The sequence below is a fragment of the Carcharhinus amblyrhynchos genome, chromosome 5 (genome assembly GCF_965287045.1).
Source record: "Carcharhinus amblyrhynchos chromosome 5, sCarAmb.v2.hapA, whole genome shotgun sequence".
Classification (NCBI taxonomy): Eukaryota; Metazoa; Chordata; class Chondrichthyes; order Carcharhiniformes; family Carcharhinidae; genus Carcharhinus; species Carcharhinus amblyrhynchos.
Genome location: NC_137328.1, coordinates 101,834,924 through 101,858,437, shown reverse-complemented (window position 1 = coordinate 101,858,437; position 23,514 = coordinate 101,834,924). Strand labels below are relative to the sequence as shown.

At 43.6% G+C, this 23,514-nt stretch overlaps 1 protein-coding gene across 1 annotated transcript in view; it reads left to right on the top strand.

Annotated features, from left to right (window-relative positions):
- arsb (arylsulfatase B) overlaps window positions 1-23,514 on the top strand; it is a 95,094-nt gene that overhangs the window by 32,368 nt on the left and 39,212 nt on the right. The window contains exon 4 of the mRNA XM_080189341.1: window positions 4,189-4,396. Within this exon, the coding sequence (XP_080045467.1) occupies window positions 4,189-4,396 (208 nt within the window). The remainder of the gene's footprint in view (window positions 1-4,188; window positions 4,397-23,514) is intronic.

The following is a 23,514-nucleotide window of genomic DNA, read 5'->3' as shown; positions in this document are numbered from 1 at the left end:
TGTATTTATGGGTTTACAGTTAGAGGTTTACAGCATGGAAACAGGCCCTTCGGCCCAACTTGTCCATGCCTCCCTTTCTTTAAACAGCTAAGCTAGTCCCAATTTGCCTGCATTTGGCCCGTATCCCTCTATACCCATCTTACCCATGTAACTGTCTAAACACTTCTTAAAAGACGAAATTGTACCTGCCTCTACTAATACCTCTGGCAGCTTGTTCCAGACACTCATCACATTCTGTGTGAAAAAATAGCCTCTCTGGACCTTTTTGTATCTCTCCCCTCTCCCCTCTCACCTTAAACCTATGTCCTATAGTTTTAGACTCCCCTACCTTTGGGAAAAGATATTGACTATCTTGCTGATCTGTGCCTGTCGTTATTTTATAGACTTGTTTATTTAGTCAGAGGTTTACAGCATGGAAACAGGCCCTTCGGCCCAACTTGTCCATCCCATCCTCTTAAGCCCCTAAGCTACTTCCAATTGCCCGCATTTGGCCCATATCCCTCTATACCCATGTTACCCATGTAACTGTCTAAATGCTTTTTAAAAGACAAAATTGTATCCACCTCTGCTACTACCTCTGGCAGATTGTTTCACACACTCGCCACGCTCTGTGTGGAAAAAAATTTCCCCTTTGGACCCTTTTGTATCTCTCCCCTCTCACCTTGAGCCTAAGCTGCTTTGCTGAAGTTTCACTGCTGGACTCGGTAAATATTCCTTTCCATTGCTCTTCTCTTCCAAATTGGTACAATTAACACATGTGGCATTCCTTCAAATTGCATTGCGATTGACCTTATTCTGGACATTGCGGTCTATTTATTGAATAGCCTGACCAAAAATTCCTGAAATGTAAATCAGGAAACAAAATCTCCCTTTTTAAAACATTTGGAGTTCTTTTGTTTTGATTTTTAAATTTCTCTCTCTGTGCTACAGTTATCTAGATTCTAAATGGTGCCGTTTTTAAAGAGGTGCATGCGCACAAATGAGTTGAGAGTTCACATCTACCAACCAGCCTTTGAAGTTGATGGGACTGTTGAAAAGAAAAGGCATTCAGGACCCTGGTTAATAAGTCGAGGCAGTGAACACAAAAGCAAGGAAGTTATGCTAAACATTTATAAATTGCCGGTTAGGCCTCAGCTTGAGTATTGTTTCCCTGCTGGACCCCATCCTTTAGGAAGGATATTGAGACCTTGGAATGAGTGCAGAGGTCATTTACAAGAATGAGACCAGTGATGTGGGACTTCAGTTCGCATGGAGACAGTGGAGGAATTGGGGTTGTCCACATAAAGATAAAGATAAGATTAAAGGGTGCTTTTGTGGAGGTTAACTATTTATTATAGAGCTGCAATATTTTTTATTAATTCATGGGATGTGGACATCGCTTTCTAGGCCGGCATTTATTGCTCATCTCTGATGGCCCTTGAGAAGGTGGTGGTGAGCTGCCTTCTTGATACGCTGCAGCCCCTGTCATGTAGGTACATTGACAGCGTTATTAGGAAGGGAGTTCCAGGTTTTTGACCCAATCAAGTATCATAATAGCCAGATCCTTGAAATGGTATTCCAAAGTCCCAACCTAATGATCTGGAGATAAAAGTTCAAATCCCACCATGGCAGATGGGGATTTTAAATTCAGTTAATTAAATTAATCTGTTAAAAGTTTAATGATGACCAACAAACCATTGTCCGTTGTCATTAAAAACCCATCTGCTTCACTAATGTCCCTTCCCTTTAAGCCGGCCCAGTGGATGGCACTGCTGCTTCACAGAGCCATGAACCCGGGTTTGAGTCCTGGCTTGGCTCACTCTGTGTGGAGTTTGCACATTCTCCCCGTGTCTGCTTGGGTTTCCTCTGGGTGCTGCAGTTTCCTCCCACAGTCCAGGTTAGGTGGATTGGCCATGTTGAATTTTCCCTTAGTTTCTCAAGATATGTAGATCAGGGGCACAGTGGGGTTATGGGGATAGGGCGGGGAGTAGGCCTGGGTAAGATGGTCTGTCAGAGAGTTGGTGCAGATTCTTTCTGCACTGTAGGGATTTGATGATTTTTATGAAATCTGCTGTCATTGCCTGCTCTGGCCTACATGTGACTCTTAAAAGGCCTGGCAAGCCACTCACTTCAAGGGAAATTAAGGATAGGCAACAACTACTTGGCCCAGTAATGCCAACTTCCCATTAATGAATTTTTAAAAATGTCCTTTTGGGAAGATCTGTTTAAAGCCTATATGTGTGACTTCAGACTGAGCAAAGTGATCTCTGAAATGGCCTAACAGTTGGGGCAATTAGTGTGCCCAATAAATGTTGATCTTGTCAGAGATGCCTATGTCCTGTGAAAGAAGTTTTTTTTTTAGAACAGGACCCTTGGTGCTTTAGAACACTTAGTGAGGAGGAAGTGGTCAGCTGAGCCAGAGTGTGGAAAGTGGATTCAACTCTGAGAAGTGTGAGGTGATGCATTTGAAAAAGTCAAAGGATTTGATTGATTTATTTTTGCCACATGTATTAGTACACAGTGAAAAGTATTGTTTCTTGCATGCTGCACAGAGTATATCGTTCCCAGAGTGTAGAATGTAGTGTTACAGTCATAGCAATGGTGTAAAGAAAGATCACCTTAATGCAAGGTAGGTCTATTGAAAAGTCTGACAGCAGCGGGGAAGAAGCTTTTCTTGAGTTGGTTGGTACGTGACCTCAGACTTTTGTATCTTCTTCCCGATGGAAGAAGGTGGAAGAGAGAATGTCTGGTGCGCATGGGGTTCTTAATTATGCTGGCTGCTTTGCCAAGGCAGCGGGAAGTGTAGACAGTCAGTGGATGGGAGAACAGGAGCCATACCAAGCTGTGATATAACCAGAGAGAATATTTTCTATGGATTACACAATAAATGGGGGAAAACCAAGGTGTAGAGGAAGTAAGGGACCTTGGAGTGAATCTCCACAGGTCTGTGAAGGTAGCAGGACAGGTTGATTGTGTGGTTACAAAGGCATTGGGAATCCTTTTTTTATCAATCAAGGCAGGGAGGTTATGCTGGAACAATATAAAACATTATTATGGCCAGAACCTGAGAACTGTGTAGAGGTATGATCACCTCGTTACAGTAAGAATGTTACAGAATTAGAGAGGGCACGAAGGAGATTTACGAGGATATTGCCAGGACAGGAAAATTATAGCTTGCGAAAAGGTTAGATTGGCTGGCTCCTTGAATGGGAGGAGGAGGCTGAAGGGAGATTTGATTGAGATGTACAAAATTGTGAGGGACCGAGATAGAGTGCGTGTAAAGAGTCTATTTACTTTAGCAGAGAGGTTAGTGACTAGGAGGCAGAGATTTAAAGTGATTTGTGGGGAGATGAGGAAACATATTTTCATCCAGAGGACTATAAGATTCTTTCATTGCCTGAAAGGCAGAAACCCTCAACTCATTTGAAAAAAAATCTGGATATTCACCTCAAGTGCTGTCACCTGCAGGCTTAGAGCAAATGCTGGAAACTGGGGCTAGGCTGGGCTGAGTGACTTCTTTTTTGGTCAACATGGACATGATGGGCCAAGTGGTCTCTTCCATGCTGTAAACCTTCTCTGATTCCATGAGCTGCTTTCCTTGAAGGGTTGGTGACCAGATTGTTCTCTATGGAGCAAGAAAGGTTAAGGGGGGTTTACTGAAGTTTCCCAGAATTATGGAGGGCTTTGATGAAACTGTTCCCACTGATAGCCAGGTCAATAACCAGAGAACACAGGTTGAAGACAAAGAAGAGAGATGAGAATTTCTTACGCAGCAAGTCTGGATTGCACAAACTGAAAGGGCTTTGGAAGCTGTAACCTTCAAAAGAGAATTAGCAATGTAACGGAAAATGAAAAGAATTGTTGGAATTTGGAGAAAGCTCTTTGCAAACAGCTAACACAGGCATGATTGGCGAATGGCCCCTTCTTTACTGTACGAGTCTTTGTGGCAGAATTAATTATGATGGTTGTCAAAGACTAAGTAAACAACAGCATCTCAGAGAGCAACTTACCTCCTGGCTGGTTTGGTCTTGACAACAAAAAGCTTTCAAGGACCAATCAGGCCGTCACTGAGTGGATGGGCTGAATCAGTTGGCAGCCTGAGACTTAAACACAAAGCTTTCTTGGCTTCCAGTCAGATGATCTGTAATTACTGCTGGTATAATCCTTCACTGGCCCAGTAACCTTTCTGCACCCTGTGCTCTGTTGCAGCCTCTGTTTCTGTACCTGCCCTTCCAGTCAGTTCACTTACCTCTTCAAGTGCCTGAGGAGTACACAAAGCAATACAGTTTTATCCACGATGAACAAAGGCGTACGTATGCAGGAATGGTGTCAGTGATGGATGAAGCTGTGGGGAACATCACCAGAGCTCTGCAGAAATATGGATTCTGGAACAACACGGTCTTGATCTTCTCTACAGGTAAGGCAAAGGACCAGGGACTAATACTTCATCCTGCGACTGGTTATGTGGACTGTAAAGAATTGTGGATCGTTGCAGTTCCTTTACCACTCGGAGTATTACTGGAATTACTAAGAGCACAAGTGGACACTCTCCTTCCAGATCACTACTGATTGTGTTTGAGAGGCAGAGCACCATGTTTGTGCAGATCCCCAAATTAAAGTTATACAGTCTTGCCATGAACCGGCAAGTGGGGAGGTTTAACTTAATGAGTTGATGTAGAGTGAAAATATGAGGTTTGGAGGTTTTCATATGCTTCTGTAATCAAATGGAATTCCCTTGGAGAAAGGCAGTTGCGTGTTCCATGGTACAGGATGTCAGAAGAATCATAAGAACGAGGAGCAGGAGTGAGCAATTCAGCCCTTCGAATCTGCTCGGCCATTTAATACGATTATGGCTGATCTCATCTCAGTCTCAACTCCACTTACCTGTCCATTCACTATAGCCCTTCAAACCTTCACTAATTAAAAATCTGTCCACCTCTTCCTTAAATTTACTCAATGTCTGGGCATCCACCCTTGAGGAGCTCTGGTGTAGTGAATTCCACCGACTCATGATCCTTTGGGAGGAATAATTTCTCCTCAACTCTGTTTTAAGTCTGCCATCCCTTGTCCTAAAGCTATGGCCTACAAGCAGATATAACTATGCCTTAGAGGGAGTGCAGCGGAGGCTCACTCGACTGACACCAGGGTTGGTGGGACTGTCCTGTGGCGAGAGATCGGTTTGACTGTGCCTGTATTCACTACAGTTCAGAAGGATGAGAGGCAATCTCCTTGAAACATGTAAAATTCTAATACAGATAACAACTTGAGGGCCACCTACAAGCTTACTGCTGTGCTATTGCACGCTTACTGCAACTGAGTCCTGACTGTGGTTACTGATCTTGTGCAAAATCCGATGGAATCACTTGAATATCCAACATTTTTGTTTATTCTTTCACGGGATGTGGGCCAGCATTTATTACCCATCCCTAATTGCCCTTCAGAAGGTGGTGGTTATAGGCCTTCTTGAAACATTGCAGTCTGTGTGGTGCAGGTACACCCAGAGTGCTGTTAGGAAGGGAGTTTCAGGATTGTGACCTAGTGAGTGAAGGAACACTGATCTATTTCCAGGTCAGGATGGTGTGTGGTTTGGAGGGGCACTGGCAGGAGGAAATTCCATTACATCAGAATCTGCCTTTTGGAGGCCCTGAACTGTTGGCATCAATTCCAACAAAAATTGTCCTTTTTTTTGTGCTTGTTACAATGTTGGCCAATTCTAGGAGTTGTGTGGTAGTTAGACAGTATGATTAAACTGATGTAATGCAAACAGCTGAGCTGCCTCAAGTCGGTTTTTATTTCTGCCCAAACTGACTGATTTCTGACAAGGTTAGACTTTGTTACCCCTTCCAAGCAATTTCCACAGTGGCACAGGGCTTAGTGCTGCTGTCTCACGCCTCCAGGGACCCAGATTCAATTCTGGCCTTGGGTGACTGTGAAACCTGCACATTCTCCTGTGTCTGCATGGGTTTCCTCCGGGTGCCCCGGTTTCCTCCCACAGTCCAAAGATGTGTAGATTAGATGGATTAGTCATTGTAAATGTGTGGGGTTACGGGGATAGGGCAGGTTTGGGCCTAGGTCAGGTATTTGTCAGAGAGTTGGTGCAGACTCAATGGGCTGAATGGCCTCTTCTGCACTATAGGGATTCTATGACGTGCTCAGTACTTCTAGTATAAAGAAGCTAATATAGGTAGGAGTAGGCAAAACAGTGTTATTTAATAAGACTTCTTGGTAATTTTATGAAGAAAATGTTTGGTAAATCTTTTTGTTTCTTCACGAACTTAACACTTGATGTAATTGACAACATAATGAGTTAAAATTAATTAATGCACAGTTTCCTTAATTCCCGAAGCATAACTAAATTATTCCATGAATAATGCACAGTTTCCTTCATTTCCAAAGCATTTTTGTGAGCGTTGTGATGCTCCAATAAAGACATTAGCCCCTTATTTCATACACAACAGGAGGGGCAGCACAGTGGTTATCATTGCTGCCTCACAGCACCAGGGACCCAGGCTCAATTCTAGCCTTGGGTGACTGTCTGTGTGGAGTTTACACATTCTCCCTGTGTGTGCGTGGGTTGCCTCTGGGTGCTCTGATTTCCTCCCACAGCCTAAAGATGTGCAGGTTAGACGGATTGGTCATGCTAAATTGCCCCTTAGTATCCCAAGATGTGTAGGTTGGATAGATTAGCCATGGTAAGTGTATGGGGTTACAGGAATAGGGTGAGGGAGAGGGCCTGGGTAAGATACTCTTGTCAGAGAGCCATTGTAGACTCGATGGGGCGAATGGCCGCCTTCTGCACTGTAGGGACCCTGTGATGACCATCTCAACAAGCTCACCTATGTCTTGCACTGAGTGTCTTGCATCTTTTGCTGTTGCTTGCCTAGCTTGTAACTGAATTGATATTTTAAAAGCACCAGCTATGGGTCAAGTTGGTAGCCCTATCGCCTCTGAACGTTCTGTTCCAGGGCTTGAGTATGGAACGAGTGTGCACGGTTGGAGGGTGCAGTCGTTTGCATCAGACATTAAACTAAGGCCCTGTCTTCCTCGGGTGGATGTGAAAGATTCCATGGGCATCCTGAACAATGTTTATCCCTCATTCAGCCTCACACAAACAAATGATCTAGTTATTATCTCAGTGTTGTTCTTGGGAGCTTTCTGTGCACACTTTGGCTGTTGCATTACCTACATCACAACCGTGACTACATCACTTGCTGCAAGGCACTTTGAGACATCCAGTGATATGGAAGTTGTGATAGAGAAGGTGCTATATGGGGGTGGCATGGTGGCACAGAGGCGGTATGATGGCACAGTGGTTAGTACTGCTACCTCACAGTGCTGGTTCGATTCCCAGCTTGGGTCACTGTCTGTGTGGAGTCTGCACAGTCTCCCCCGTGTCTGCGAGGGTTTCCTCTGAGCGCTCCGGTTTCTTCCCACTGTCCAAAAGACGTGCTGCTTGGATAAATTGGCCATGCTAAATTCTCCCTCAGTGTATCCAAACAGGCGCTGGAGTGTGGCAACTAGGGGATTTCGCAGTTACTTCATTGCAGTGTTAATGCAAGCCTACATGTGACACTAATAAATAAACTTTATAAGATGGAAGTCTTATATTCACTTTTCAAATAAATTTACCAGCTTAATTTTAGAATATTTATTGCATCTGTTCTGCTGCAGGTATGGATTTTTCTTCACCTATTATGGAATCGTTTTGTTATTTGAAAGCAATTTGATCTTAAGATTTGTCTTCCTGACCCAGAATTTGTTCCTATTTGATTCCTCAATGACTGTGGGTCGGTTTGACTGCATATTAGTTTCTTAAGATTACATGGAGGGCACAGGAATAGCGACTATTGTGGTCAACCTGGTGCCTCAGTATATCAAGGGATGAAAACGGGCTCCCAAAATACACCATAGGGATTTTTTTAACCAAGTGGCTTTTTTTTTCAATCTTCCTGCTTTAGGAATTCTGAACTTTTAATCCCATGTTTATATAGTTAGTGTTCCCATCTTGGCAGAAATCCTAGACAGTGCTGGGTTTTGATTGGAAGACTGTATTGTTATTATAGAGACTAAGATTTGTCTGCCATTCTGTCTGTGCACTCTTCCTGTACTCTTGGCTGTTATGCTACAGACACTATTGTTCACATGTCCTTTCTTAAAATCTTTCCCATCTGTATCCTGATCTGAAACTTGCTTATATTTGCTCAATTTCTATTTGTTTTCTTTTTCACTTGGGTACTGTTCAGATGTACAACATCTAAGTGCCCCTCCATCCACCCTCCCCACCGCTCCCTCAGCCGCTGAGTTCAAGGTAGGCCACCCTCTCAAAACATTTCACGGGAAGCTCCATCTCACTATGACTGCAAATATTTCAAACACCTTCTTAAATATCTTAAGGACACAGCAGAAGAAATAGGTGCTGGAGTAGACCACACAGCCCATTGAGCCAGCTCTGCCATTCATTAGGATAATGGCTAGTCTTGGGCCAGAATTCTACGGCCCTCTGATGGCGAGCCCCCACTGCAGGCTTCCTGGCGATGGAGGGTCTGCACCACAGGAATCCCCACTTTCAATGCCAGGACCAGCAGATCCCATCGCTGGCCAATGGCATAAGTTTTTAAAGTTTATTTATCAGTCACAAGTAGGCTTACATTAACACTACAATGAAGTTGCTGTAAAAGTACACACTCCAGCACCTGTTCAGGCACACTGAGTGGGAATTTACCATGGCGAATGCACATCACCACCACAGTTTTTAGACTGTGGGAGGAAACCCACGCAGACACAGGGAGAACATGCAAACTTCACACGGACAGTGACCCAAGCCGGGAATCGATCCTGGGTCCCTGGTGCAGTCAGGCGGCAGTGCCAACCACTGTGCCACCCTGAAGGCTTTCGTGAAACGTGCCGCAGGAGCGCACGGAAAATCCCATCTTGGTTTTCGACTTCACTTTCCCAACTGCTCTCCATATCCCTTAATTCCCTGAAGGATCAAGAATCTACCTGTCCCAGCCTTAGATGCATTTACTGATGGAGCATCCACGATCCTCTGGGGTAGGGAGTTCCAAAGATTCACAAGCCTTTGAGTGAAACAATTTCTATTCATCTCAGTCCTAAATAATTGGCCCCTTATCCTGAGCCTGAATCTGCCCCCTGTGTTCCAGATTCCTCGGCCAGGGGCAGCAATGTCTCAGTACCTGCCCTGTCGAGCAGTTTCACAATCCTAAATATTTCAATGTGATTACTTCTTGCTCTTCTAAACTTCAGCCCTGGAGAGTAAATACCAATTTATTCAGCCACTCATCGTAGGATGACCTTCACATTCCAGGGACCAATCTAGTGAGTCTTCACTGCCCCACCTTCAAAGAAGTATATTCTTTCTTAAATATGGAGACCAGAGCTATGCACAGTATCCTAAGTGTGGTCTCACCTAAGCCCCACACAATTGGCCCCCATGGTTGTTTACATACATGCCAGGGCCCAGTGGACCATGAGGTGCAAAGGGAGTGTGACAGTGGTGTGCGGTGTCAGATAGTTTGACGTACCTGGACTTAGCACGTTTGTTTTATGCCTTCAGTGATATCCTAGAATTAGAAGCCTTACGAGTGAAGGCTGCATGCATATCCTAAGTTGTTCATGATTCCTGCAGAGTGCAGATAGGACAGCAGGGTCGAGTGCCAGCTGTGGCTCAATGCGTGTGGTGTGAGAAACAGAAACAGCCAGCAAGAGATTTGTAGCTCCCATAGGATAAAATTATGCTGGGCCAAATTTACCACAGTTCAAAACCTGTTGGCCATCACTTACAGTCAGAGAATCGTAGAACCCCTACAGTGCAGAACGAGGCTATTCAGCCCATCGAATCTGCACCAGCAATGATTCTACCCAGGCCCTAACCCCGTAACCCCAATATATTTACCCTGCTAATCCCCCGACACTTATGGACAACTTATCATGGCCAATAAGAACACAAGAACTAGGAGCAGGAGTAGGCCATCTGGCCCCTTGAGATTGCTCTGCCATTCAGTAAGATCATGGCTGTTTTTTTTTGTGGACTTGGCTCCACTTACCCACCCACTCACCATAATCCTTAATTTCTTTACTGTTCAAAAATGTATCTATCTTTGCCTTTATAACATTCATTGAGTAGCCTCAACTGCTTCACTGGGCACAGAATTCCAGATTCCACCTAACCCGTACACCTATGGACTTTGGGAGGAAACAGGAGCACCCGGTGGAAACCCACGCAGACATGGGGAGAATGCGCAGACTCCATGCAGTCACCCAAACCTGGAATCGAACCCGGGCCCCTGGCGTTGAGGTAGAATGCTAATCACTGTGATGCCCCCAGTGTTTGCTACTCACACGACAAGGCTCAGAGATGACTTTGTAGTACTGAGTCTGCTTCCTCATCAGTTTCATCTTCCAGCAATGGCGTCAGAGGCAAGCGTAATATTGGGGCTGCAAACGATTTGTCTGCCTCAACATCCATAAGGAGTTGGGACATTGGTAAGGCCACACTTGGAATACTGTGTGCAATTCTGGTCACCCTATTATAGAAAGGATATTATTAAACTAGAAAGAGTGCAGAAATGATTTACTAGGATGCAACCTGGACTTGATGGATTGAGTTATAAGGAGAAGCTGGATAGACTGGGATTTTTTTTCTCTGGAGTGTAGGAGGCTGAAGGGTGACCTTATGGAGGTCTGTAAAATAATGAGGGGCGTAGACAAGGCAGATGGTCAATATCTTTTCCCAAAGGTAGGGGAGTCTAAAACTAGAGAGCATAGATTTAAAGTGAGAGAGGGGAGAGATACAAAAGGGTCCAAAGGGGCAATTTTTTCACACAGAGGGTGGTAAGTGTCTGGAACAAGCTGCCAGAGGTAGTAGTAGAGACGGATACAATTTTATCTTTTTTTTTTGGAAGCATTTAGATAGTTATATGGGTATGATGGGTATAGAGGGGTATGGGCCAATTGCATGCAATTGGGATTAGCTTAGGGCTTTAAAAAAAAAAGGTGGCATGGACAAATAGGGCCGAAGGGCCTGTTTCCATGTTGTAAACCTCCATGACTCAAGGCCTGTTTTCAACTTTGTAAAGCCTTTAGAGAGCTGGCTGGTCCATCTTTGTGATAAAGCTGCTTCCCTAGTGTGAAGATAGGACGGGTGGGAATCGCCACAGCCCAAGCAAGATTACAGGATCTGGAAAACCCCCAACTCCTGTTTTGAAGATGAAAATCTGGCTCAAAATGTCTTTGCATTTCTCCTGCCTCTGCTTCTAAGGGATCAGCCTCAGTGATAGGGACTGGGTTTGATTCCTGGCTTGGGTCACTGTCTATGTAGAGTTTGCATGTTCTCCAGAGGAATTTCACAGTAACTTCGTTGCAGCGTTAATGTAAGCCTTACTTGTGACTAGTAAATAAACTTTACTTTTTCTTGCTTAGCTACTCTCTTTTCCAGACTTGTGCTATAATCTCCTCTTATATTTCAGGCTGATTTGCTTTTTTATGTTCTATTATTTTTCCCTTTTTTTTAAGGAACATTTTGGTATCCCTTTTGTTGGTTTCTAAAGCACTCAGATTTATAACTACCCTTTGCAAGACAATAAGCTTCTTCTTTTAATCTATTACTATCTTTAACTGAGTTTTTGTTTTTTAATGGAATGTATTTTTGTTAAACAATTTGAATTCTTTCTTTAAATATTTCCCACTTTTTACTGCATACCTTTTAGCCCACTTTCTTCATCATTCTTAGCCAACGCTCCTCTCGTATCTATGTCACTGGTTTTGCTTAAGTTTATATTCCTACTTGTAATTGGAGTATTGTCAGTTTCAAACTTTGATATGGAATTTAGTTGTATTATGATCGCTAGTTCCCATTGGATCTTATATTATGAAATTACTAATTGAACCTGCCTCATTGCCCAACACTACATCTGAAAAAGCTTTATCCCCAGTTAATTCCACAACATATTGCTTCAAGAAACTGGCACAAAAGCATTCTACAAACTCTTCTTCCAGACCATCTTCGCCAGTTTGATTGGCCCAGTATTAATGAAGATTAAAGTCCCCCACAATTTTGTGCACTCTCTTGCTACAAGTCCCAATAATTTCTTGTTTAATGCCCCATCCAACAGTATAGCTACTGTTAGGAGCCTTTCAACAGCTCCCATCTGCATTTTCTGACCCTTGCTATTCTGAATCTCCACCCACTGATTCAACTTCTTGATTCTCTGAGCCAGGATCCTTTCTCACAAATACCCTTATGTCATCCTTTTATTAACAAGGCTCCCCCCCACCCCCACATGCCTTTTCCATACCTGCTGCCTTTTCAAAATGCTGTGTATCCTAGGGTATTTATTTCTCAAACATGGTCACCTTGTAGTTATGTCTCAATGGTGATTGGATCGAAACCATTTATTTCTATTTGTGTCACTGTCTACTACTTTATTGCAGGAGCGCGACACATTCAGATAAAGTGACTTTAGTTTTATAATTTTTACTACTGTTATCTGCATTGACGATTCCCATTAAACTCCCTGTCCCTTCCTATCCCACTCAGCTTGTCTTTACCAATGTCAATATACTTCCCTATTATCATAGGGCGTACAGGTCCACAGGTCCCTGAAAATGGCAACATGGGTGGACAAGGTGGTCAAGAAAGCATACAGCTTGCTTGCCTTCATTGCCGGGGTCATCAGGTATCAAAGCTCACAAGTTATATTACAGCTGCATAAAACTTTAATTTGGTCGCATTTAGAGTATTGCAAGCAGTTCTGGTTGCCACACCGCCAGAAGGACGTGGATGCTTTGGAGAGGGTGCAAAGAAGGATTACCAGGGTGTTGCCTGGTCTGGAGGGTTTTCGGTATGAGGAAAAGTTGGAAAAATTTGGATTGTTTTCACTGGAAAGACAGGGAGGGATGACCTGATAGAAGTCTACAAAATTATGAGAGGCATGGATAGGGTGGATATTCAGAGGCTTTTTTCCTGGCTGAAAGGATCGGCTACAAGAGAGATGGTAGGTTTAGGGGCAATGCGTGGGGAAATTTTTCACATAGAGAGTGGTGGTGGGTGCCTGGAACGCACTACCAGTGGAGGTGGTGGAAGCAGGCATGTTAGCAACATTCAAGGTGTATCTTGATAGACACGTTCACGGGAGGTGAATAGAACCCACATATTGGCATAGGGCCTGTTTGTGTGCTGCATTGTTCTTTGTTCATACCACTCAACAGTGAATTTCAGACACTAAGGGCAAGAAAGGGTAAAGGCAAAAGCCAACAGAACACAGTGGTGGCTTTCACTTTTTTTAAAAAACCTAAATTGAACAGTTGCTGAACCAACGTAAAGCCAAGGATTGACACTGACAGCTGCAAATTGTGGCAAGAGCCCAAGTCTGAAAAGGCCCATGCGAGCTCAATCCTTGAGTACATAAATTCTCCCTCTTTGTCATCTGACTATATTTAATTTTTTTCTCTCTATTCCTCTTGCCAAAGATGTTGCCCAACCTGCTGAATGTTTCCAACTTTAAATCGTCACTATTACCTGCGATTGCTTCATTTTATTCAAAACATTTATCTCTCTCAATGGAGATTTTTGTTTTGTCCCCCAAAATATGGAAACCCTTGATGAGCCAGGTAAGCAGCATCTTTGACAAGAGAACAAGAGAGATAGGGTTTGGGGGGTAATGGTTTTGTTATAACCGCAAGATATTTCTGATGGCCAGCTGGACAGGAACTGAGCGCACGAGGGGGAAGACCACACTGAGCAAAAAAATGAAATCACTTGGAAGGGGTAAATCAGAGTCGGTTAAATAACCGTGGTTATAAATTGCATAATGCAGCACAATCGGAGAAATAATCAGCTTGTATATAAACCCAGGGAATGTCTGGTAGTTAAAGCAAAGTAGATAACTGAAGAAGGATACATGGAAAACTGGTAAGATGGAGCAATAAGTCTGATTGAAGAAAAGAACAGGTCAACACCAGGGGTCCGAATGCTGTTGGCATCGTACCGACGGGGGAATCCATCCCCAGAAACACTGCTACACCCAGCATTCAGTGCGTATTTAGGCAAATGATGAGGGCTATGGTTAAGGTCTGGTTGAAGTTGATATCAAGACCAAAGGATTGCAAAGTACACACCAACATCTGGAGCCTTGTTATGATCACAGTTGATGTTATACCTGGACAGGAAGATCCCAGAATGGAACCCTGGCTCCCTTAATAATTATGATCGTTTCCCACCTTAAAAAGTTGTATCTGTAACTTTTACTTTTGTTTGGAAAGCGTGGGGAACAAAGTCACAGGACAGCTAATTAGTTTTAACAAGGGAAAAAAAATTAAACATGAGGAGTTTGATAATTATTTAATAATCCTTTACTCCTCCCTTAGCTTAACAAATACACACAGATTTTTAATGTTCATGTGCATTACAGGGTATATTTTAAGCTACAATGATCTCAGTAACGCAATGACACTTCAAGCACACAGTCTGGCTGTGATTAATTACACTCTCCACTCTGAACCTTAGTGAATGTTTGTGGTTTTCTCCTCAAAATCCACCCCCCCGCCAATCACAGATGATCGCCGCATGAGAGTTTCCAAACTCCGCTTCTAAAACAAATTAGCTAACACTTTAAAATCTTCTTTCATAACCATACTTTCCATCAGTGGTTTGCATTCCGAATCCAGTCCAGGCATTCCAAATTACTCTTCCAAACAAAGCTTCTTCTCAACTTTAAAGAAAGAAAGAACCAAGGTTTTACAACTCCCCCTTCACATTTCTTTATCTTGACTGTTGTACCAACTGTTCATAATTGCTTTACCTATTGATTCCTGGAATCTATAACGATGGCACCAAACTTTTGATGGACCTCTGAAGCCTGTAATCTCGTTCAGCCTGACAGTCATAGTCATCATAGAATCCTACAGTGCAGAAAGAGGCCATATAGCCCATAGAGTCTGCACCGACCACAATCCCACCCAAGCTCTATCTCCATAACCTCATGCGTTTACCCTGCTAGTTCTCCTGGCACTAAGTGGCAATTTAGCATGGCTAATCCACCTAACCAGCACATCTTTTGGACTGTGGGAAGAAACTGGAGCACCTGGAGGAAGCCAACACGGACACGAGATAGTGACCCAAGCTGAGAATTGAACCCGGGTCCCTGGCCCTGTGAGGCAGCAGTGCTCACCACTGTGCCACCGTGCTGTCCTTTGAGATAAATTTGCTTCTTATTTATCCATTGATTGCTGCACAATTGGCAACTGTGCCTTCAGCTGCTCGGGCCCTAAGCTATGGAATTCTCTCCGTAACTGGCTCACTCTTCCCTCAAAGATGTGGTTCTAAACCCTATGGCTTTGACCAAATGTTTGAATATTTAAACATTTCCTTATGTGGTTTGGCATCAAATGTTGTCTAAAGCTGCTGTATTTGGAGGAGTTTTTTCTCCACGTATTTGTCCAGCTCTCTCTTTGAAGGTTGTTGATATTATCAGCCCCGTTATTTCCCTCTCTGGCTAGTTCGTTTCATGATGTGGATATGCTGGCGTTGGACTGGGGTAAACACAGTAAAAAGTCTGACAACACCAGGTTTAAGTCCAACCGATTTATTTGATAGTAAACTCACTAGATTTCAAGGTTACCCCCTTCGTCAGGTGAATGGAGAGTTCTGGCCTCAGACAGAGTTCTGAGGGGGTAACCTCGAAAGCTAGTGAGTTTACTATCAAATAAATCGGTTGGACTTAAACCTGGTGTTGTCAGACTTCTTAAGAGTCCGTTTCAAACATCCCCATGTTCTATTGAAAACAGTTCTACTGCATCCAATCCATTCACCTTCCCCTTTTTTTTTTGTGGCTTTGTTTTATGCTGCTATGAAGTACACTTCAAAGCAGATGATAATTAGATAATATGTGTGAAGTTTTTTTGCTTTGACTTATTATTGTCACATGTATTAACATAGTAAAAAGTATTGTTTCTTGCGAGCTATACAGACAAAACATACCATTCATAGAGAAGGAAATTGATTGCAGAATGTAGTGTTACAGTTATAGCTAGAGTATAGAGAAAGGTCAACTTAATGCAAGGTAAGTCCATTTAAAAGTCTGACAGCAGCAGGGAAGAAACTGTTCTTGAGTCGGTTGGTACATGATCTCAGACTTTTGTATCATTTGCCCTGCAGGAAGAAGGTGGAGCGGAGAATGTGTGAGGTCCTTAATTATGCTGGCTGCTTTGTCAAGGCAGTGGGAAGTGTAGACAGAGTCAATGGATGGGAGAATGTATAGCTTAGGAATAGGCCATTCAGCCCAACAGCCCCATGTTGGTGTCCATGCACCCACAAGCCTGTTCCCACTATTCTTCATTGAGCCCCATCAAAGTATTTTAACAATCCATTCTCTATTATATGTTTATCTAACTTCCCTTTTAATTGCTTTAATGCTAATCACCTCACCTCTTCGTGGTAGAATGTTCCACATTCCATCCACACTGGGCAAAGAAGATTTTCCTAATTCCTCTATTGGAATTATTGGGGCGGCACAGTGACACAGTGGTTAGCACTGCTCCCTCACAGCGCCAGGGGCTAGGGTTTGATTCTAGCTTGGGTCACTGTCTATATGGAGTCTGCACGTTCTCCCCATGTTTGTGTGTGTTTCCTCTGGGTGCTTCGGTTTCCTCCCACAGTCTGAAAGACGCGCTTGTTAGGTGCATCGGCCATGCTAAATTCTCCCTCAGTGTACCCGAGCAGGCACCGGGCTGTTGCGATGAGGGGATTTTCGCAGTGGTTTCATTGTAGTGTTAATGTAAGCCTATTTATGACACTAAAATAAGCATTAAACTTAAACTATTTGTGACTATCTGATATTTAAGGCTCCTTGCTTTGTCCTCCTCTTTGAAACCATCTCTCCATCTACGTTAGCAAAAACACCTTGTAAAGAACACTATCAGGTTATTCCTAAGTCTTGCCATTTCTGGAGAAACAAGCCCCAACCTGTTTAGCTTTTCTAATACTAAAACCTTTCATTTGTGGTATCACACAAGTTCAGTTTCTTTGCTATTCCTCCAGAGCTTCTATAATCATCTATTCCACAATACAGAGAGCATAACTTTTCACAGCACTTCCTGTGTGGTCTTACCAAGGTTCTGTACAAGGATCCCCAGACAGGTTTTACATCCTTTCATCTGCTGCTCAATTCTATGCCTCCAGAAATGAATTCCAGTGCTTATTTGCTTTTTTTTCGAAAGTCCTTTTTTAACCCACGACACCATTTTCACCACTTCCACTGAAGCTGGGCAGAGGTAACATCTGTTAGCCTATAAACAATTTATCGCAAAAGCTGACACCAGGATTGCCCAGTCCCAGCGAGGCTGGGCTGTTTAACCTCCTGCAGTGGGGGCCTTGCCATGACGGGACTGGAAAACTCCTGTCATGGCAAGAATTGGTGGACAAGTAGCAGATGAAATTCAATGCAGAGGAGTGTGAAGTGATTCATCTTGGTAGGAAATTTATGGGTAGGCAAAATGAAGAATAAAGGGTACAGTTCTAAAGGGAATGCAGACCTGGGTGTATGTGTGCAGAAATCATTGAAACTGGCTGGGCAGGTTGAGGAAGTGGTTAATAAAACATATGAGATCCTGGGTTTTATAAGTAGAGGCATAGAGTATAAAAGCAAGGAAGTTATAATAACCACTGGTTTGGTCTCAGTTGGAATATTGTGTCCAGTTCTGGAAACCACACATCAGGAAAGATGTAATGGCATTCGAGAGAGTGTAGAACCAATCCACCAGAATGATTCCGGGGATGAAAAACCTCAGTTCTATCGATAGATTGGAGAAGCGAAGATTTCAGGGATGATTTGATAGAGGTGTTCTGAATCATGTGGCACGTGGAGAGGGAGATGTTGTTCCAGTTGAGGGAAGGATCATTGATTTGAGGTGGTTGATTTTAAAAAAAGCAATGGTGACGTGAGGAAAAACATTTTGACATAGGAAGTAGTTTGAATTGGGAATGTACTGTCTGAGTGTGTGGTGGGGGCAGTTTGAATCCTGACTTTCGAAAGAGAATTGGGTGATATTCTGAAGAGAAGAAAATTTAGTGTTACAGGAGAAACACTGGGGAGAGGCACTCAGTGAGTTTCTCTTGCTCTTGCAGAGAGCCAGCACATGCACAATAATGGCCTCTTCTATGTTTATCATGGGATGTGTATGTTGCTGAATGGGCCAGCATTTATTGCCCATTCCTGAGGGCATTGGGTATCGCTGTGGATCTGGAGTCATACAGGTAAGGATGGCAAATCTCCTTCACAAAAGGACATTAGTGAACAAGATGGGTTTTTACAACAAATGATTCATGATCATCGTTAGACTTTTAAATCGAGATTTCTTTTATTGAATTCAAATTTTACCACATGCCATGGTGGGATTCGAACCTGGGTCTTCAGAGTGTGACCCTGGGCCTCTGGATTACTAGTTCCGCAACAATACCACTGTTGCCACTGCCTCCTCCTAATGTACTGTAACCATTCCGTGATTCCATGTCCACAATTAACTGGCTTATCTTGCAACTTCTTCCCCTCATTAGATGCTCATCAGTTTGTCTTCTGAAAGATAGAGCACATATGAGGCATAAGTGAAGAATCCATTATACCAAGGGAGCCTTAATGTAACGATCCCTCTATCCCGCTACGGTGTAACAATCTAAGAGTGGATTCCTGATTATAGAGATGCTTATGGGACTGATTTGGTTACACTGGACCCAAGAGAATATTTATCATGAATTTGAAATTTATAATGGGTGTGCACACAACAAGGGATTGATGAATAATTAGGAGTTTTTTTTAAAAGTTGATTTATTAGTGTCACAAATAGGCTTACGTTAACACCGCAATAGCGCCTACTTGGGTAACTAAGGGAGAATTTAGAAAGGCCAATGCGCCTGACCAGCACGTCACTCGGACTGTGGGAAGAAACTGGAGCACCTGGAGGAAACTCTCGCAGACGCGGGGAGAACATGCAGAATCAGTGCAGACAGTGACCCAAGCTGGGAATTGAACCAGGTCCCTGGTGCTGTGAGGTAGCAATGCTAACCACTGTGCCATCATGCTGCCCAAGAGAGGCCAATTATAGCATCCTTACAACTAGATAAGCACAGCTGTAGGTCAATTTTTTTCTCTCTCTTCACACACCACCACCACCGCCCCCACCCCCAATTCCTATGGACCAGTCAGCGGCACGCCACAAATTTCATTTAATCACTGAGACACAGAAGTCATTATGATTTAATGTTAAATTATTATGATCAGCTGCCGTTTCCCTAGAGTAACACTCAGCAGTATAGAGTGCCGTTTGCTGCTGATGAACTTCCTCTCATTTATTGTTTCAGTTTGTTTCTGACCTGATACAGTACAGCCAGTAGGCTTGATCTTATCACTGGTGTGCTCGAGGTGTAAAAGTGTGGATATAAAATATCGCGGCAATAAAATCCCACAGGTTTTTAAGCCAACAGTGCAGGTAACCCCCTGTGGCCGTGTATAGGTCCTGGTTATACTGAATTGCAAGGTCACCTTGTATCTGGTCATCTTTGTCCAGGTCACTCTATTCCTACACAGTGATTTTAATTTCAGAATTGATCTCTCGCTTGCGTTAATCATTGTGGAGGAATCTGTTGATGTTTAATCACTGACTTGAAGCATGAATGACGATGATGACTGGGTTTCTCGAAGCTGTAAGGAGGAGTGTTTGTCGCGCACCTGAATTGAGAAGGACTGTCTAGACGTGGGCTGACGAACCAATGAGAAGTGTTTTGAGCCTGCAAGAACAAATCAAAAGCATTTTTCTTCGTGTCGCTCGCATGCTTACTTTGAACTTTGTCCTGGGAAATTAGTTCAAACAGTATCTGGAAAATACCTGCTGGTGATTCATCCCTTTCTGTAAATCAGCACAGAAATTGCGCATTAGGTTAAAAGTACTTTCAAAATAGACGTGTGCAGCTAAACTAAAAATTGGGCATATTTGCATTGTTTAATAGTTCACAAAATGTTCCATCTTTTAACATTTAGTCAACAGTATCTTGGACATGGAGGAAAATACTTCCCACCTTTGAAGACATTCCTTCAAACCTATCTCTCCTGATGATCTTGCCTAATATCTCCTTGCTTTGTTTTATAACCTACCAATCACGTATTCTGGGAACATTATGTTAAAGTTGCAATGTAAATATAAACTGTTCTTTTAACATTAGGACGGCACGATGGCGCAGTGGTTAGCATGGCTGTCTCACAGCGCCAGGGACTTGGGTTCAGTTCCAGCCTCGGATCGCTGTCTGTGTGGAGTGTGCACATTTTTTTTTGTGTTTGGGTGGGTTTCCTCTGGGTGCTCCAGTTTCTTCCCACAGTCCAAAGATTGGCCATGCTAAATTGCCCCTTAACGTCAGAGGGATTAGCAGGGTAAATGAGGATAACGGGAATAGGGCCTGAGTGGGATTGTGGTCGATATAGACTCGATGGGCCGAATGGCGCTCTTTTGTACTGTAGGGATTCTGATTCTAGAACAACAATTAGCCTTTAGTGATTTTTGGTGCAATATGCATTGCTTGTCACTAGATGTCCTGAGCATACTGTGAAAATACTGTTCAGCAGTATTTACTGAGTCAATTTGTGAAATCTGGTGGAATGAAGTGATGTTCTGCTGTGTTTCCCATTGCTGAGCTGTGGAACTATTCAGATAACAGTTCCCAGTGTTACAAAAAGATCTTTTCACATTCGTTGTTGTACAGTGCACAAACAAAAGTATTTTCAGCCAATACCTTAATCATTTTGTGGTATTAAACTGGCCCCTTGCTATGTGTTGTGGCCCAGTGATTCGAGCTCCTTTAATGCTGCATTTCACTCTCTGGCAAGTCCTGGTAAAACACAAGCCTGGGATTTTCTGCATGGTTTTTATATAATTACGGATTGTAATGCTGCTTCCACAAAAGCAGCTCTGTTCTCAATCGAGCTCTTTGCACAACGCTGTCTGCGACCATTTCCAACAGAGAGACGGTGGCTGTGTACAAAGACATTGCGCGGTGAGAGAATGGTAACATTTTTTTACTCTTTCTTCAACAAGAATCCAAAGTCACCAGGCAGCCAGGCCTGCTATACTCACTCATATTGCTTCAATTATAACATGATTTTTCCACTGCTATGAAAGCACAATACAAAGCATTTCCTTTTTTTTTGATAACGTGTTTTAGTATGCCTTTAGTATGAGCTCTAGACTTCGTCTGTTCGCCTCATCTCATCTTATCTTATTCTCCTATTTCCAATTTTACTCTGCTGTTGGCTGTTGCTTAGGCCTTAAACTCTAGAATTTCCTTCCTAAACCTCTCGTCCCCCCATCTCTCTCTCTCTCTCTCTCTCTCTCTCTGTCCTTTCAGAAACTCCTTAACCTACCTTTTGGCCACCACATTAATATCAACATCTTACGTAGTTCGATGTTGAACTTTGTTTGATAACACTTCGATGAAACACCTTGAAACATTTTACTCTGTTAAAGGTGACACATAAATGCAAGTTGTTGTTTTAAATATAGCACACGTACATTGGATAATTTGTGATAGCAGCCTAGAAATATCCTTTCATCAGCTGTGTAATTGGTATCTTGTCACCCTCTGGGAGGGCAATTCCCCAGGAGACATCAGCAAAGACTGTTTTAGCTTCCCACTGGGTGCCATGGCCTCCAGAGCAAAGATTTCCGGCGTTGTTCCTGTGGCCCATTTAAATATTAAAATCAAAATATTTAAAATTTTGAATATGATTAGCAGGCCTGGGACTGAAGTCTCTCAGCCCGCTAGCCTCACTCCGCTGTTGCCCCCTGCCCATCATGCCAGGAGACGGTTTATTCCAGCGGGGTTTATGATGGCTTCCCATTAATGGGGGGCAAGTGGCCTGACCCTGCTGAAGTGAAGGGACGTGATGGAGGCCCCTCCAGGAGGTTGGGGGTAAGGGGGTGTGCCCCCACAGCTTTGCCACTCCTAATATTTCAGCATAGGGGTGAGACCCTCTTTCCATATCAAGATGACAAATGGCGCCATAGTAGTTAGCACTGTTGCTTCACAGCTCCAGACACCCAGGTTCGATTCCAACCTTGGGTGACTATGCGTGTGTGGGGTTCGCACATTCTTGCTTGTTTGTGTAGATTTCCTCCAGGTGCTCCGGTTTCCTCCCACGGTCCGAAAGATGCACAGGTTAGGTGGATTGGCCATGCTAAATTGCCCCTTAATGTCCAAGGTGTATGCAGATGTATGGGATTGAGGGTGATTTAGGTAATTGGATCAGGAATTGGCTAGCAGGTAGGAGACAGAGGGTGGTGGTTGATGGTAAGTATTCGTCATGGAGTTCAGTTACGAGTGGTGTGCCTCAGGGATCTGGTTTGGGGCCACTGCTGTTTGTTATTTTTATAAATGATCTGGATGAGGGTATAGTTGGGTGGATTAGTAAATTTGCTGATGACACCAAAGTCAGAGGTGTGGTAGATTGTGAGGAAGGGTGTCATAGTTTACAGAGAGACTTGGACAGGTTGCAGAGCTGGGCCAAGAGGTGGCGGATGAAGTTTAATGTGGAGAAGTGTGAGGTAATTCACTTTGGCAGGAATAACAGATGTGTGGAGTATAGGGCTAACGGTAGGACTTTGAATAGTGTGGATAAACAGAGGGATCTAGGTGTATGTGTACATAGATCCCTGAAAGTTGGGAATCAAGTAGATAGGGTTGTTAGGAAGGCATACGGTGTCTTGGCGTTTATTGGTAGGGGGATTGAATTTAGGAGCCGCAGTCTCATGTTGCAACTGTACAAAACTCTGGTGTGGCCGCACTTGGAGTATTGTGTGCAGTTCTGGTCCCCACATTATAGGAAGGATGTGGAGGCTTTGGAGAGGGTGCAGAGGAGGTTTACCAGGATGTTGCCTGGTATGGAGGGGAGGTCCTATGAGGAGAGACTGAGGGATTTGAGGTTGTTTTCGTTAGAAAGAAGGCGGCTACGAGGGGACCTTATTGAAACATATAAGATGATTAGAGGTTTAGATAGGGTGGATAGTGATAGCCTTTTTCCTCGGATGGAGAAAGCTAGCACGAGGGGGCATAGCTTTAAATTAAGGGGTGGTAGTTATAGGACGGATGTCAGGGGTAGGTTCTTTACCCAGAGGGTGGTGAGGGGTTGGAATGCCCTGCCTGCTGCAGTTGTAAATGTGCCTAGTTTGGGGGCGTTTAAGAGATCCGTGGATAGGTTTATGGATGGAAAGGGATTGGTTTAGGTTAGAGGGTCATTGCTTTTTAACTGGTTGGCGCAACATCGTGGGCTGAAGGGCCTGTTCTGCGCTGTAATGTTCTATGTTCTAAGGTTGTATAGGTTAGGGGGATGCACGGGGTTATGGTGTTAGGGTGGAGGCGAGGGGCTGGGTGAGATGCTCTTCCGGAGAGTCAGTGCAGACTCGATGAGCTGGGTGGCCTCTTTCTGCCTTGTAGGGATTATATGATTCTCAGAATCCATGAGCCCAGAAGTACTTCTA